General features: G+C 33.9%; 2 protein-coding genes across 2 annotated transcripts; one reads left to right on the top strand and one right to left on the bottom strand.

The window, feature by feature from the left end:
• Window positions 1-230: 230 nt before the first annotated feature.
• Window positions 231-7,636, bottom strand: LOC107484588 (uncharacterized). Its single transcript, XM_016105140.3, has 4 exons — window positions 7,413-7,636; window positions 4,446-6,887; window positions 655-851; window positions 231-573 (listed from the first exon to the last, which is right to left on the bottom strand). The coding sequence occupies exons 1-4, from the start codon at window positions 7,416-7,418 to the stop codon at window positions 399-401; spliced, it is 2,820 nt and encodes a 939-aa protein (XP_015960626.1). The 5' UTR covers window positions 7,419-7,636; the 3' UTR covers window positions 231-398.
• Window positions 7,637-12,712: 5,076 nt separating this feature from the next.
• Window positions 12,713-16,945, top strand: LOC107484590 (protein RETICULATA, chloroplastic; the record flags this gene model as incomplete). Its single annotated transcript, XM_021140519.2, is given in 8 exon segments — window positions 12,713-12,991; window positions 13,263-13,939; window positions 14,089-14,187; window positions 14,585-14,805; window positions 15,151-15,220; window positions 15,301-15,380; window positions 15,925-15,989; window positions 16,645-16,945. Coding segments are annotated over 7 exon segments (1,320 nt in total). The 5' UTR covers window positions 12,713-12,991; window positions 13,263-13,348.

Raw genomic sequence — 16,945 nt, 5'->3', positions numbered from 1 at the left:
TAGAAAAAAAAAACTTTTTTCAAAGAAAAATATTTTATTTTTATTTTTTAGTGTGTTTTGACAAAATTTTAGTAATAAAAAAAACCTTTATTTTAATATAAAATTTATTAAATTATAAATCATTAATATCAACTTATTTTTAATTAGAATCAAATTTGTAAAATCAATTTTATACATCAATCCAAACACATACTATATCATAAGTTATTACGTTTTCAAGTTCTTGGGGGAGGGGGGACCCATTGGCCATTGATGATATATGAAAACCAAACATTTACTTTTAAGTTTTAAGGGGGGAAAAAAAAAACTAAAACAGGGGGGAAGGGATAATGACTTTTGTTATTAACAATAACACAACTGCATCAGGTATACCTTAATGTGGTATTTTCATGAGTGATTCACATGTTAGAAATTACATTCTCCTCTGATATTTTCATTTCATCAAGCTCCTCATCATATCCCATCCCATGGGTTTCATGAAGGAACTCCCAATAATGGTTTAACATGTGATCAGTGGGCGTTACTCGATCCCACTTTCCCGTACAAAATATAGCATAAGCATCAGCTGCGTACCTGATTGAAAGAGAACCAATATCAACAAAAGGGAAGAATAATGGAATGCACTAACTGAATAAACAAGATGTGCCCACTTACTTTCCAACCCCATGCAATTGAGTTACATGAGTCCAATTTCCATTCAAGTACTCCTCAGAAAAGCGCTGTAACATTCTTGACCTTTTCTTTTGGAGACCTAGGCTCTTTATTATTTCTTCTATTTTCTCTTGCTCAACTTGAGTGCAAGATTTTGCATCCGGACATAAATTGAACAGATCCAATATAACCGGTCCTGCCTGCAATGTGCAAAATAATACATGATTACATCAACTTTTTACATGGTCCAATATGATTAAATGTAATTCTATATGGCAGTAAACATATTTAGGAAAACAATTTTCAAAGACACCAGAACCACATCTAATACGCATCAGCTAAAGATTAAGCAGGCCTTATGAATGAAATGTTTGGACAAAGATACAAAGTGCATTGCTTATTATAAATTATAGCTCTGGTGTACAGGAAATCAAGGATATTTGCTAAACAGAGTATATAAAGCTTTAGCACATTATTACTAAGAAGATTTCGCCAAACTTTGAAACAAAATGAAGCCATATAATAAATTTGAGGGATAAGTACCATTTTGGCCCCTAAGGTTTGGGGTTTGTTGTTTTTTTAATTCAAAATTGTCCTCAATGTTAAAATTATTTTTAAAATCATCCTTTTGACTATTTTACCATTCCCTCACTAACCCTATCACCATCTCCATCACCCATTCTTTCTTCTTCTAATGTTCTTCTCACTCACATACATTCAGAAATCAGAAGAAAAGAAGAGAGAAGAAGAGAGCGTGAATGAGAGGAGGAGGAGGAGGAGGAGGAGGAGGAAGAAGAAGAAGAAGAGAGGAGAAGGGATGGCGCCGGTGGAATTGATTGTCGCCGTGCCCATTGACGCAGCAATCAGAGAGAGAGAGCAAGAGCAAAGGCGGCTTTGGTTCTAGATTTCCTCTTCTTCCCTTTTCAACAGCAATTTCGGAGAATCAGGGCAACGACCATGACGATTTCAGCAGCAGTGGTGTCCTCTTCTTCCCTTTTTCGACAGCGATTTCAGAGAACCAGAGCAACAACCACGACGATTTCAGCAGCAGTGGTAGCGGCGATTTCAGCAGCTCTTTCTAGTGACCCAACCAGTGGCAGTGGCAGTGGCAGCGGATTCCATCACCGCCACTGCCCAACTCTCCATTTCTCCTTCTTCTTCTTCCTCCGTCACTCTCTCTCTCTTGTCTCTCTCTGTACTAATTTTTTCTTTCTTTCTTTCTTTCAAAATAAAATGACTGCTGTGTTGTTGTTGTTAAATTTAAAAGATTAGGTTGCAATAGATTATGTTGTTCTTGAATTTGGATGTTGTGCCGTTGTTGATAATGGATGAAATAGATAGATGTTTGAATTTGAATGCTATATTGTTGCTGTGTTCTTGAATTTGAGTGCTGGTATGTGGTGGGGTAAAGGGGCGTTGGTATTGGTGATGGTAAGGGTGGTAGTAGATGATCAGATTGGAGTTAGAACAAAGAAGAGGGCATTTTTGTCTGAAAATTGTTAAAAGGATGATTTTAATTCGAAATGCAACATTGAGGACGATTTTGAATTAGAATTAGAATTTGAATTAGAAAAAAGATTAAAGACGATTTTGATTTTGACCGCAAATTTTAGGGACCAAAACAATACATATCCCTAAATTTGATATATTTACAATAATATATCATGGAGACAAAGTATTTCTCTTGTGATAGGCATAACATTCCAAAGCTGGAGCATATCACTAATGTTGACAAAAAAGGAGAAAGAACTAAGAGGCAATTAATTACATCAACATTAATAAGAACTAAAACCATTAAGTCATCCTTAGATGTCCATTGGAAGAGACAATTCTACCACTTAGCACAAGAACTGGAGAGAATAAAACAGCAACTGGTTATATCTCATTTCAATCTCAGATTGAATACAGCATTCTTTTCCAAGAATTAATAGGTAGCATACCTAAATAAATAGTTTGGAAAGCCAAAAACAAAAACTATTCCATCAATTTTCTAGAACCCACACATTACCCGAGTGCATGAACAAAGAGGACAAATGAATAAATATGCCGGTAATGTTCGTAGTTATCATTTAAATAACTTCTTTTGGTGATCTATGCTCACTAGTTTATGATTTAATCTCATCTGTGTGATAAGAACCTAGTATCAGATGAAGAAGAAAATGGAAGCATCTGTGTGTTTGTATTACTCTAGAATAAAAAGTTGCTAGGTTTTAAAGAGTTCCAAATCGAATTCTAAGATATTCCCCTCAATATCTCTCCCCTTACCTATACAGTCATCCACCTTCCCTTGAAAGCTAAACATTCTCTCTCCAGTTAGTTACAAAACCCATCCCAACTTACACTTAATTACAATTAAGGCCCCTTTGACACCAGTCCACTTTCTTCTCTTTCTAACAGGTTCCTAACAGTAAAATACTCTCAAATGGGAGAACATTAGTTGCAACTTGTAAATGGGAATTACTACCAATACTAATATTTGGGGTCCTAACATGATGCCAACGCTTTGGTGGACACATCAGATTAAAAGATAGACACATACAAAGTCCTCTCTCTTCCAAATTGAGTGATAGACACATACAAAGATAGTCCTCTCTTTTCCAAATTGAGTGACATATTTAAGTTTCTCTTTTACGGACTAAAGAGAGAACTTCCATCATGATGAATGTCTGCATTAAACACCCAAATGAAGACAGAGTTAATTTGGAAGAAAAGAGAGTTGTGGGCGAAAACAGAGAGGAACCAGCTGTTGCGACAAATAAGACAGCTGTAAAAGTTAGTGGGAAGATCATGGATGAGGGGTGAATTTGGTTATAGGGGAGAGCATCGACAATGTATTTAAGAGAGGACTCTAAGAGAGTGGAAGCCATTGTAATGCTACCTTGTTCTCTATTTGTCTGCATTTCTTACTTACATTAATACACTCACATAGAATGGAATGGTACCGCCATGAAACCTTCCAGCTCCTCTGTTCCTTCATTCTCACTTCTACTCTCTTCTCTATATTTCTATCTTATACACTCTGATTCTCATGTTCTGCTACTTCTATCTAGTCTGTTTGCTGTGGTATCAGGTTCTTACAGTCTGAAAGAAGAGAGAGGGAGAGAAACCACTTTGAAATCCACCTCTACCCAAGAACTCAAGACAATCGCACCTTACGTTCTTCCCATCTGGGTATAGATATTGCAACTTTCAAGCTCCTGTATTTAATGTTTTCACTTAAGACTGTTTACATGTTTATAAACATCCTTTTAGTATCTCTCATAAGAATATCTACTTCTCTTAGCTCTAATAGTTAGGCCCAAATTTATACCGCCCCTAAAGCATAGCAACAAATGGAATGGCTAAAAACCACTGCAAGGAGTATGTGATTGAAAAACAGACTTCTTCCTACATATAATATTCTTGCTAATATGAAAAAAGCAATAGCTCGATTTATGCCCAGGAATCTTGTTTTTTTTGTGTAAAGAATATTCATTAGGATGAGGAGAAGGATAATACAAAATTGGAATAAGAGTTTCCCTATACAAAAGCAAAGCAAAGCAAAGCAACCAAAACAAAAAAAAACAAAAAAAAAAAGAAGAAGAGGAAGAAGAACTACAAAAGCATTGGATTCCAATATCTCAACATGTTTGAGAGGGAAGTTCCCCTATGAAGATCATAAGCTTCACACCAAATATATGCCAAGGAAAATATGTATACATTCACAAACAATAGGGACTAATTAGGGAAGTAATAATGCAAAGAATCAGAGCCTCCACCTGGTATTATATAAGTAGAAAATTATAAGAATGTACCTGTCCACCAGTAGTACGGTTCAAAAGCATGCATATAACCAACACCCTCCAAGGATCATAAGCATGAGGCTCTTGAAGGAGATTGAAGGGCGAACGTGGTGGTTTCCATGTATTATCAGGAGTTCTTTTTTTGTATGCCTCATCCTTCTTCTCTTCAGCTGAAAGTTGCTTATTAATTATGTTACACTTTTTCCGTCCTTTCTTAGCCTTGTCAACTTGTTCACATCCTACTAACCACTGGTTCTGAAAGTAAGGGGAAACCTTTATATCTGCATCTTGCAATGCTTTTGGTCTTTTACTTTTTCTCTTCTTGGGGAGAATTTTAACCGTTCCAACTTCATTTTTACTTTCTTGTTGTCCAGCCTCAAATAAGTTTCCAGAAGCAGCAGTTAAGGCAACAGAACCCAGATGGCTTTCATGTTTGCCCCGTTGTTTATGCTTCCTCATGTTATGAGTTTCCTGAGATATATCATCCATTATGTTTTGAGAGGTATGTAAAGCAATAACTTCAGACTTGCCTTCATCATTCAAGGTTTTAACATTATTCTTCTTCCCACTAGCATTATGAAAATATGGGGAGACGTATATAACAGCACCATTGACTAAAATTTTCCTAACCTTAGGTACTTTCTTCTTATAATTGATATTACTATTTTCGATCTTATTTCTATTCTCTTGCAGCTTATCTGCAATGGTTTTCTTCTTCTCTTTGGATTTAATCTTTCCATTTAGATCCTCCAGCAGCATATCTTTGGGGAAGCTTCCACCAGAACCTGACAAAGCAATAGATCCAATCTCACCACTATAACATGATTCATCATCAGCCTTCCACTCATTGCCACTTTGAAAGAAAGGGGAAACCTTTCTAGTATGAGCATGCTGTAACATAGTGTGCTTCTTAGAAGGTTTCTTCACTTTGGGTTTGATCCTTTTTGCAATAATATGTTCATTGTCTTGTATAATGACTCCACAAGCACCTGAAGCAACAGAATCAAATTTACCTTCGTGGTCAAGTGATTCTACACTAACAGTCTTCTTCTCATTGTCATTAAGAAAGTAAGGAGAAACCTTCCGGATCTCATCCTGTTCAACATCAGTTCGCTGATTCACAGACTTTCTCCTCTTCCAAGATTTAATTGCAACCCCATCTTTATTTGAACAAGGGAAAACAGGTATAACAGCATCATGGGCTATAATTTTCTGATCAAACATTTTCGTATTCGGTGAAACACCACTTGTTTCAGCAGCGCTTCTGTTCTCATGCAGCTTATCTGTGGTGGCTGTTTGCTTCTTTTTGGATTTAATCTTTCCATTCTGAGTCAAATTATCTTCAAGGAAGCACCCATTGGTATATAAAGAAACGGATCTAGTCTCACAGTCATGCCAATGTGATTTGGAATCAAGCTTCTCACTGTTAATTTGAAAGATAGGGGACACCCTTTGAATTTGATGCTCCTCCACAGGCTCATGCTTCTTCGATTTGATCATGCTATTTACAAGTATATCTTCATTATCACCCAAATTGTCTTGTAAGATGTCTCCATGGGTACCCACTGAAGGGACAAGCTGAAAATCATGTTTCTTGTCAGCCACTTCCTCATAAACTGTTTTCTTCATATTATTATTCTGAAAGTATGGAGAAACTCTTCGAACCTCAGAATGCTCCTTGGAAATTTCTTCATACTTGGGCTTTCTCCTCCCTTTGGGCCTAACTGCAATGCTTGCAACATCTTTTCCACTTTCTCGCTGTTCATTTTCAGAGAAGTCTCTAGAAGTTGTAGTCAGAGCAACAGAATCATCACAACTTTCAAATCCCAGTTGTTTAATCTTCTTCCCACCATCATTATGAAAGTATGGGGAGACGTATCTAAAAGTAGCAAGTGGTCTTGCTTTCTTAGCGTCGGCCTCTTCGGCATCATTCCCACTATCTTGCATCTTCCCGTCACCAGCTCTCTTCTTTTTTTCCTTCTCAAATTTAACATTTCCAGCTTCAACTTCACTTCCAATCTCCTGTAGCGGCTTATCCTTAAGGAAGCTTATACCCGAATCTGGCAATGCAATGGATCCAACCTCAGTGTCATAATCTATTAAATCAGCATCAACATTCTCGTTGTTGCTTTGAAAGAGAGGAAGAACCATGCTATCTTCCACCAACACATTCTTCTTAGTGTATCTCTTCCGTTTGGCTTTTCTGCTTCCTGTTGCAACTTCCTCTCCATACTTTGGAGTTGCACTTATCCATGTGGCTGATTCAAACTCTCTTTTGGGTTTGGTCTCTCCAGTTCCAATTTCATTGCCACTCCTTTGGATGTAATCTTCAACTGGTGTCGTCCCCTTGGAATCCACTACTCTCTTCTTCCAATTGGACTTCACCTCAGTAATCACATCTCCTTCTTTCTGTTTCGGGGCAGGCAATGCAAGAATGTATCCATGCTCCATTCTCTAGCAATGAAAAAAGCAATTATTTTTATTTAATGAGCAATGCCACATAGCCAGCAAATATTATCATTTTTTTTGCCAGTACTTAACCAGTAATAATTTGCACCTATATTGATAGGAGTTTCGCACACAAAAAGCATAAAATTTGCACTATATTTATCAGAGTTTGCATACATGAACTAATACCGTTTGCACCCACATTTTTTCCGAGGTTGAACACATGAATTAGTAAAATTTATTTGTTAAAAGCAATTTAATGTTTGTGGTGGTCAAGTGAGAGCCAAAATACTAAAAATTGCTGCCTCCAAGAATTTTCCTTTTTCAATATGTTTTTGTCATTACTTAAAAAAAGGCCAAATCTTCGTGTATTTTTTTATCATTACTAAACTCGCCCGGACACGGCGTTTGCAAACCCCAGTAATTCTTATTAAACTAATTAAGTCCCTATTTGCAATCAATGTAAGTCAAGGAATTGAAATCAGAGTTGGTAATGGAACTGAGCTCTAACCTCAAAATTGTAATACATACCTTCATCAACAACGGCAAGCCCTACACTCAAGTGGTCGATTCCCTCCCCTTACGCTGCAGGCACGTGACAGAATAAGCGGCGAGTGTGACGCATGTTGAAAACGAGGGGAAGAGGCAGATATGAAGGAGAACAAAAGCGATGATCAAAGCCAGAAAGCCAGAGTTCTTGACTATACCATTACCAACTTACCAAGCTCTTTCTTTTCTTTTAGGAAGAAGCTAAATCGCTTTAATTTTTTTTTAGAAAAAACCTAAAGGCTTAATTTTTATTTTTATGAAATTGATTAATTATTTTATTAATATTTTTTGTATGAACAATTTTATGGTGCCTATAAATTTTTGTTTAAATTTTGTTTAATTTATTTTTTTTGTAGTAAATTTTGATTTTTTAAAAATTATTTATTCTTATATTTTTTAAATTAAATAATAACTTTTAACCCCTTTTAGTAAATAGGCACCAACTTTTAGGCATCATAACATTTACCTATTTGTATTAATAAAATAAGTCTACATAATATATTAAATTATTAATTTCTTCGATAAAAATTAACTAAGATTGATAAAAAAAAATTGTTACATATTTCGTTATTTTTAAAAGATAATTGTCAATATCGTTTAATTTTTATATTTTTTACTTTTTTTAATATATTAACTAATTTAGAATGTAAAACTAAGGAGTATTAGTGATTTTTAAATTATTTTTACCTACAAAAATTAAATAGAAAATATATTAGTAATTAACGTTTTAGATGTATATGTTCTAAGAAGAGATTATTAACATAAGGATTAATTAGTCCCACGAAGTTAAATATCAAGAGTGAAAAATAATATTTTTTTGTGGAAAGCCGGGTATTCATCCTAATTTTTTCATCAGCACCAAATAAAATATTTTAATATGAAAAAATTCTAAAATTTTTTATCTATAATAATATAGAATGGCAAAACAGTTTTAATGTTCAAAATTCTTTTTCAATTTTGTCTTTCCTACTAATTTTTTGCACTATATCTCACTTATTCTATGTTAAAAAACTTTCACTACCTCATCTTCTCTCTTATCACATATATTCACGTTAAACAAACTTTTATACTTCCACTACCTTATTTTCTCTCTTACCTCATACATTCTCGTTCACGAAACTTCTATAATTATATCTTTTCTACTTTACTATCTCTCATCTCACATTTACTATATGGTAGAAAAACTTTTTTATTCTTTTATTCATCTTCTCTTACTTCCTTCTCACTTCACATAAATATAACATAAAACCTATTTTTATTTGTTTTTCGTCGTTAAACAAAAATATATAACTATGCTTACATGGATGTTTTGGTGAATTACAGTGACAAATATATCAATGAAAGATTCACATGGAAGTCGTCAACCGACTTGGCAAAACTATGCCAAGCGACGAAGACAAAACATAAGCGAAGAACAGAAATAGCAACACCTGACCAAAAGACATGCAAGTTACCAAGAAAATATTAAATGAGAAAAGCAAATTGATACATTAAGTGATCCATCTAATATGACAAACTCATTAGATGTCACAAATATACCCAGAACGTCTATCATCAACATTTTGTGTTAGGTACTCTAATTAACTTAATGTACTTAGTACCTATCATTTATTTATCTATAATAATTTATCTAATTTAATGTACTTTTAATTTTTCAAAATACATCATTTTTGTGCCAAAAATAAATTTTGGGTTAAATACGATTTTGATCTCTAACATATTGATCGAAATATTTTTTTGTTTCCAACTTTTTTTTGGCATACAAAATCGTCTTTAAGCTTTTTAAAAAAAAAAATTTCGAGTTATCTTTTTTCAAAAGATCTTATATAAAAGTAAAAGTAATTTTATGTTTGGATATTTCATGTAAAAAGATCTTTTTATCTATCAATTATGTTTGGGTATAACGATATAAAAGTACTTTTTTGTTTATTTATTACATGAAAAACATCTTTTAAAAAAAGATGTAAATTATAACTTCTAAAAAAATATTTTTTTATTTTTCTAGTGCTTTTACTTTTACTACTGGAAATTTGCCAAACACCCTAAAAAAATCTTTTATCAATGAAAAAAGATCTTTTTTATCAAAATAATAACGCCTAAACAAGCACTTAACTTAGTTTTAAAATCGTCTTTTTTACCAAAATTTTAATTTTTATTACCAAATTATTTCTAACCAAATAAAATATAAATAAAAAAGGGAGAAAAAGAAAAAAAAAGAGAACGGGGAGGGAAAAGGGAATCGCGAAGGGAGGGAACAAGAAGAAGGAGGGGGAGGAAAGAAAAAGGAAAGAAAGAAAGACGGGAAAAGGGGGATGGCGCCAGCAAGGTTTGGAGCCACTGTCGCTGTCGGAAATTAGAACCAGAGGGAGAGAGAGCTCGCAAGGGAACGTGAAAGAAAGATGATAAGGAGAAAACACGTGAAGAAGAAGGAACACGAAAAAGAATGAGGAGAATGGGGAGGAGGAGGAACGCGAAGAAGAAGGCAAAGAAGAAGAAGACACTTCGTGCGTAAATAAGCGTAAGTAGGAGAAGGAGAAGAAGAGGAAGCGTTGGGCAAGAGCAGTTTCATGTGTGTTGGGCGCGTGTATTTCACGTTTCATTTAATGATATTGAATTTTTTTGTGTTGGGCCAACTTGGATGGATTTGGATACAAAATTACATAGATGTGTAGCATGACTGATTTGAAAAATTTAAATATAAATAAGTTATAATTTATTTTATTAATCGGAGCTCCTTATTTTTTGGAAACTAATTTACTAAGAATAATTAAATTGATTTTATAATAACTATAGTTTAAATTAATTAGGATTTTATATAATTTTTTTTATAAAAAGATATTTCGAGAAAGGATAAAATTACTATTATTATTAATATTTTTTACTTGCTTTGATTAAAATAATGTTTAGTTAATATTATTATTATTGAGTTCAAAATCTATCGATACGAGTAAATATCGGTACTTTTCAGTGAGCTTACTTTTGCTAATACTTTATCGTATATCTTTTATCATTATGTTGCTAATGTCATTCATATTAATAACTCATATATATTATTACTTGTGTTTAATATATTCAATTTTCATAATTATTCGTTTAGAATATTTATAATTTGAATTGCTGACTCAGCAGCTTGGTTTTGTAACACACGCCCCTCTCTTACGATCACATCATCCTCACTTATTTCTCTTTCTTCCAATCACCAAACTAAGCAAAGGAAAAAAAGAGAAGGAACCGTGACAGAAAAAAGAAAAAAATAGAGAGAAAGAGAACGTGAATTTCATGGAAACGTAAATCTTTTGGCTTCGATTTTTTGAGTTTCGTAACTTTAATAAAAAATATAATCCGATAAAAAGTGTTTGTATCTTTCTTCTCTACACGATGGTATTATTTTTGTTCGGTATAAGTTGACAGTAACATAGTCCCTTCTTCTTGAGTTCGACCAATTGGAGTTCTAGGAGGCACAGACGATTTCTGACGCTTTATTCTTCGGCAACTCGGTCAAAAAGCTTTTCCAGAGCTTCGAGTATTTTGATTTCATACGGAAGTAGGATTTTGGTAATTTATCTCCGGTTAAATTGGTATTGGATAAGTGAATTGATGTTATGATTTATTGTTGATTGAATTTGACTGAATTTATGTTAAATTTTTGTGATATATTGATATTTGTAATTAGTTTGGTGTTTGGTCAGTTTAAGTACAGTCAAGAACCGAATTATTTTAATAATTTCGAGGCTAGAATGTTGTTGGTAATCAAGTGGAATTGGTAAAATTTGATGATGACATTGAGATTTAATAAGAAATGAATTGATGACATGATTTGAGATATGAAAATGGTTTGATTTTGGAAGCGGTTTGATTTTTAATTGGTTTGATTTTATAAATATTTTTATATTAGAAATTGTTTTGATTTATTGGAAACGATTTGAAAGAGTTTGAGAAATAGTTTGGATGGGACCCAAAAAGGGTGGCAAAGGCCGAGTTTTAGGGGAGATGCTGCCAAAATTTTGTTATAAAATTTAAGACTTTATTTGAAATGTTATTTAGAAAAAGATTGGATTTGAAAAATTGTATTATTTGATTTTTGAGTTCGAAAAAAATAGTTATGTTTCGAGTTAAATTCATTTAAGAAAAGTATATCTTTTGAGTTCGATTTAAGAAAATTATTATGTTTTAAGATTGATTTAAATATGAAAAGGGCTTATGTTTTGAATTTGACTTAAGAATTTCATTCGGAGGAGTTTTAGTAAACTTTAACCGTAATTGAATTTTGATTGAATGATTATGTTTTGCAACGTCTTGGAAAAAATTAAACAAATAGTTTTAAGGACGAAACTAGAATTTGTTTTTTGTTTTGAAATTGGTTCGAAATTTTTTATTTGTATGATTTGATTTTGATTTGATTTAAAAACTTTATTTGATTAAATTCAATTTAAGAAAACAATGATTGTTAAGAATTTCTAATGAATTTAAGAAAATAAGATTGGTTGTCACTCCCCTAAAGTCTAAAGGGCTTGCTGAGAGGTTTAACTAATAAATAGTTTTTCTTTGTCTTTTAAAAAAAGAATTGGTTCAACTGAAATTGTTTTAAAGGTTTTGGAGAATGTCACAAAGAGGTGGTTTTGGTTTTAAAAGAAAAAGAGAAGATAAATTGGCACATGTGATTATGAGAATAATTGAAAGGTCACAAGAGAGTGATGGAAAGTAAATAATATGGTGCCGAAGTGAAAATGTTAAGTCGCGGGTTTTGTATGTGAATGATTGTGCGGGGACGCCCGTAAATATGAAATGACTTTCAAGAGAAATGATCACATGCTTCAGGAGAATCAGCGCCTGCAAGTACTTGCAGTTGCAGAGATCATGTTTGACATACTTCAGTTGGAGAATCAGTGCCTGCAAGAAGTAGAAACTTGCAGAGGTTATTTCCACTTACGAGTTGGATTACGTCGAGTGCGGGTCGAAATAGACAAATGAGCATGTTTGTGATTTGTTTGTGATTGCTTGAGCGTGTTTGTGATTTTTATATTTTGTATTTGGTTTAATGTTGTGAATTATTTTTAATAACGTAAGGAATTTTGAACTTATTTGAGTGCAATTAAATTATTAATTTTTGAACGTGTTTAACAAATTTTTAATAATAAAAATAATATTTTTATATGAAATATTTAAATCTAAAATTATTTTTATTTTTTTTAAAATATAACTCAAAAAAAAAATTTTTCTTCAAAATTCACCCACAGAACTGACACCCACACCAGTCCTTCTTCCTTACAATAAAAAAACATCATTTTATTTTCTCTGCCTGTACAAATCAAATCAAATCAAATTGGGATATAAATATCTCACGCGGGCCAAGAAATCAACAATACATTACATACCCCACGTGTTGGATTCTACAATTAATTATTGCTGAATATTTCAGTAGCATGAACTATGAAGTATGAAGTACTTCAATTCAATAATTCATGGCGAATTTCCCAAATATATAAACTCTGAAATAGGGGGAACCACTCACTCCGCCGCATATTCCCCTAACTCATTTCCCACTATTCCTCCACAACCAGGTACCATTTTTCTCCCTTTCTAATTGTTTGTTTATTCATTTGCAGTTTTCAATCATGTTATTCAGCTGTTTTATTTTACGCTGTTAGTGAGATATCGCTTGAAAAAATATTGCATTGCTTGAGAGCTCTAGTTAATGTTTAGAATATTCCCAGAAACATGCATTTCCTTTTGGTTCACTCATTGTGTTTTTGTTGGAGTATCTGTCAATGCCTCAAGTAGTTTTGGTGCGTGTTCTGAATTTTTTTTTTTCTCCTAATTTTATTGGTTAAGCTGCTGAATGCTAAGTAGAAACTAAGAATTCGTCGACTTTTCTGGGTTAGAGCTACAAAGTTACAAAGCTACCATCTTTGAGGATAATGGCAGGTTGTTCTTCGAATTTTGGGGTGGCACATGCGGTTAGTGTAAGGAGAGAATCCGTTTTGATGAAACTGGTAAGTCAAGATTCAAGTTTGGACAGGTTGAGTTTCAGGGGGGTTTTGAAAGAATCTGCATTTCCAATCATTTGTCTTAACAAGTGCAATAGATCTCTACGGAAGAAAAAAACATTTTTCATAATGAGTATGTCACAGTTGCCACCTGAATCACAATCCGATGTAACTACAATAAAGGTTTCGGAAGGGGGAGGCGAGAGTGTCATGGATAATGACCATAAATTTGGGGACTCTTTAACTAATAGAGATGATAATAACAGAGTTGTGATTGATAGTAGTGGTGGTAACGGGAGCTTTGGAGGTGGTGGAGCTGGAGATGGAAGTGGTGGTGGTGGTGGCGGTAGTGATGATGATGGAGGTAACAAAGAAGAAGATGAGTTTGGGCCAATATTGAAATACGAGGAGGTAATGAGAGAGACACAGGCTCGTGGGGCTACCCTTCCTTCGGATATGTTGGAGGCTGCTAAGACTGTGGGAATCCGCAAGGTGCTTCTTCTTAGATATTTGGACATGCAGGTAAAGTTTCCAATATCCATGCTTTTCTTTCCCTTTTATTTCATGGTAGCAATTATCTAATGGATTGTCAAATCTTGAGTAAGACAGGATTAAAAGTCTCTTGGACCTTAGACCTTAATGTTGTTGTTCCGTTGATACTTGAACTGCAGGGATCTTTCTGGCCTTTGGGATTTGCCATGAAATATTGGTCTGCACTTCGCAATCGAATGCTGGCTGATCCGTCGTTTCTTTTCAAAATTGGCTCAGAGGTTGGTAGGGTTTATCACTTAATAACCAGAATTTATATTTTGCATGTTGCAGTTCCTTGACTAAAGTTATTGAATTATCTAACTGTTCTACAATGTATAACTTTTAGTGATCAATGTTTAGAATTATCATATAATAACCTGCTATGATTTATTGAGGAACTAGTTCATGCTTTACTCGTTCTTTGTCTGCTCAACTTACCTAGTCAATAAGGTATTTATATGCTAAAGCAATGAGCTATATCCCTCGAATTAGAGATTGTGACTAGTAGTACATAATAATTACGCTTGCCGTCTGCTTTATGTGAAATTTATTCATGTGTTCTTTGCCACTCAATAGATTTTTTACTTGTAAAAATGCTTATTTCAAATTTAAACTTTACTCTCTTGTGATATGCAGATTGTCATTGATTCTTGTTGTGCCACTTTTGCCGAAGTTCAAAAGAGAGGTGACGACTTTTGGTCTGAATTTGAGTTGTATGTCGCGGATCTTTTGGTTGGTTTGGTTGTCAACATTGCCTTGGTAGGTATGTTGGCACCCTATGCCAGAATCGGGAAACCATCAGTATCTAGTGGATTCCTTGGAAGACTACAGAAAGCCTATGCCTCTTTGCCTAGCAGGTTACACATCATGCCATTAAATGACCTATTTTCATGTCATTATCTTTTGTGTACGTTTCTTACGTATTGAGATATCAACAGGTCTCTATCTACAAAAGACATTGTAGTAATGCTTTCCATGTCTTATATAGTGTCTTCTTAATGTGAAGAAGTTTCCATCTAAGAATTCACACGCCATTGAATGGCTTCCTTTCATATCGATAACTTTTTATATAGGTTTCTTTTGTGTGGAGTATCAATTGTTGCCCATCTAACAAAGACAACTGGAAATAATATTTTTCATATATGAACTGCTTGTATCTTTACCGCATGAATTTTGTCTAACCTTCTCTGCTCTCTTTACAGTGTATTTGAAGCTGAAAGGCCAGGATGTAGGTTTTCCGTACAACAAAGACTCGGAACATACTTCTTCAAGGTGAGGACGAGTCATCTCATTGGTCCATTTATTATTGAAGTTTCATTTCAGTTAATTTTTCAGCATGTTTCTAATTGCAGGGCATAATGTATGGAGCCGTTGGATTTGGATGTGGCATTATAGGCCAAGGCATTGCCAATATGATCATGACTGCAAAACGGTATGGTTTTGTTCTCTTTAGAATTCATTTTTAGATGACCTGTGTGGCAATAGGAACAAATGTTACTTTCCCTGTTCTGACCCCGCCTCGATCAATCACTTCTACCCCTGGCCTCAATAGAAAAGTTCTGTAAGGATTTTGTAATTATGTATATGACATTTGGGCTTCTAATAACTAATGTTTCTGTCATAAATAAAAGATTCAACTTGAAATCATTATTTTCTTCTCTTTTCTTTGCAATAATATGATTTTAAAGTTGGCTGATTGTCCTAAGTTCTATGATATATTTGATCCACTATTCATCCATTTAAAACTCTACAGTATGTAAATTATAAACCAAAAATCATTGGAGAGATTAAGGATACTCACTTGAAATGAGAAGTTATAGTGGATTTTTGAGCAGGTGGCACCATAATGTTTATTAATGAAAAAAATCTAATACAAGGCAGAATACAGTTAAATTAGTAGATGATACTTATGCAGTTTGCAGTGTATGAATCCTTCTTTAGTGAAAAATTTCTGACCTGCTATTATGATATATCAGGAACATAAAGAAATCAGAGGAGCATGTACCTGTGCCACCTCTTGTGAAGAGTGCAGCTCTTTGGGGTATGCAAATGTTCATTGTTTAAAATTGGTTCATGTTTTCTAGCTTTTCTTCACTATGCTACTAGAAAATATCTCTGTTTTTGTTGTGCTAGTATGACTATTTTCAGTTTCATTGCCAATGAATTCGTTTATGAGACCAAATTTGATACCCTTGACTGTCCATACTCCATAGTGATATTGCTAGATGATAAAATTTACCCATGTTTGGCAAACTAGAAGGATTTGTTATTTAAATTAAATGTTTTAATATGAATGGTAGAAACATGATTTGGACAAAAGTAGGAAAAAAAAAAAGGTAGCTTCTGCTACTTCCCAAACACGCGTATTTTGATTTTTCATAATTCAAAAGTAAAAAAAAGGTAGCTTCTGCTACTTTCCAAACCGGCAATTAGGGAGTGTTTAGTAATATTATTTGGACAACTTATTTACCATAGTTGTTTAGAAACTTGTATTTCATCTCTTTGGAACTGCCGTTTTACATTGGTTCAATTATGTGCAATCTAGTCGATTTCTTTTCCAAGATTCTGTTTTTCTTTAAATAGCTTCTATTTTGACCATTGCTTATTCGTAGATAATACACTAATATTGACTTGTATTCTATTCTGTTCTATTCCTGTCTGTAATGAACTTGATTCTTGTCTTCATCAACATTCAGGTGTCTTCCTCGGTTTGTCTTCTAACACCCGATACCAGATCATTAATGGACTAGAACGCTTGGTCGAAGCGTCACCGGTGGCGAAACAAGTCCCCGCAGTTGCCATGACTTTCACCGTTGGTGTGCGTTTCGCCAACAATGTGTATGGTGGTATGCAGTTTGTTGACTGGGCTAGGTGGAGTGGAGTGCAGTAACTGCTTTATCTTGTTTTAATGTAGCTTGAAGATGTATGTTTCTAGTAAAATGGAACCATCAATGAAAACCATACATTGCTGAAATTTCCACCACAGGTTCATTGATA

The sequence above is a fragment of the Arachis duranensis genome, chromosome 4 (genome assembly GCF_000817695.3).
Source record: "Arachis duranensis cultivar V14167 chromosome 4, aradu.V14167.gnm2.J7QH, whole genome shotgun sequence".
NCBI lineage: Eukaryota > Viridiplantae > Streptophyta > Magnoliopsida > Fabales > Fabaceae > Arachis > Arachis duranensis.
This window is presented reverse-complemented; position numbering and strand designations above follow the sequence as displayed.

What these genes read in the sequence shown, in the direction of transcription:
- LOC107484588 (XM_016105140.3), bottom strand. An exon ending in ACCGTACTACTGGTGGACAG is followed by an intron (nt 852 to 4,445) that starts GTACATTCTTAT and finishes TGCACATTGCAG; the next exon opens with GCAGGACCGGTTATATTGGA. An exon ending in CAATTGCATGGGGTTGGAAA is followed by an intron (nt 574 to 654) that starts GTAAGTGGGCAC and finishes TCTTTCAATCAG; the next exon opens with GTACGCAGCTGATGCTTATG.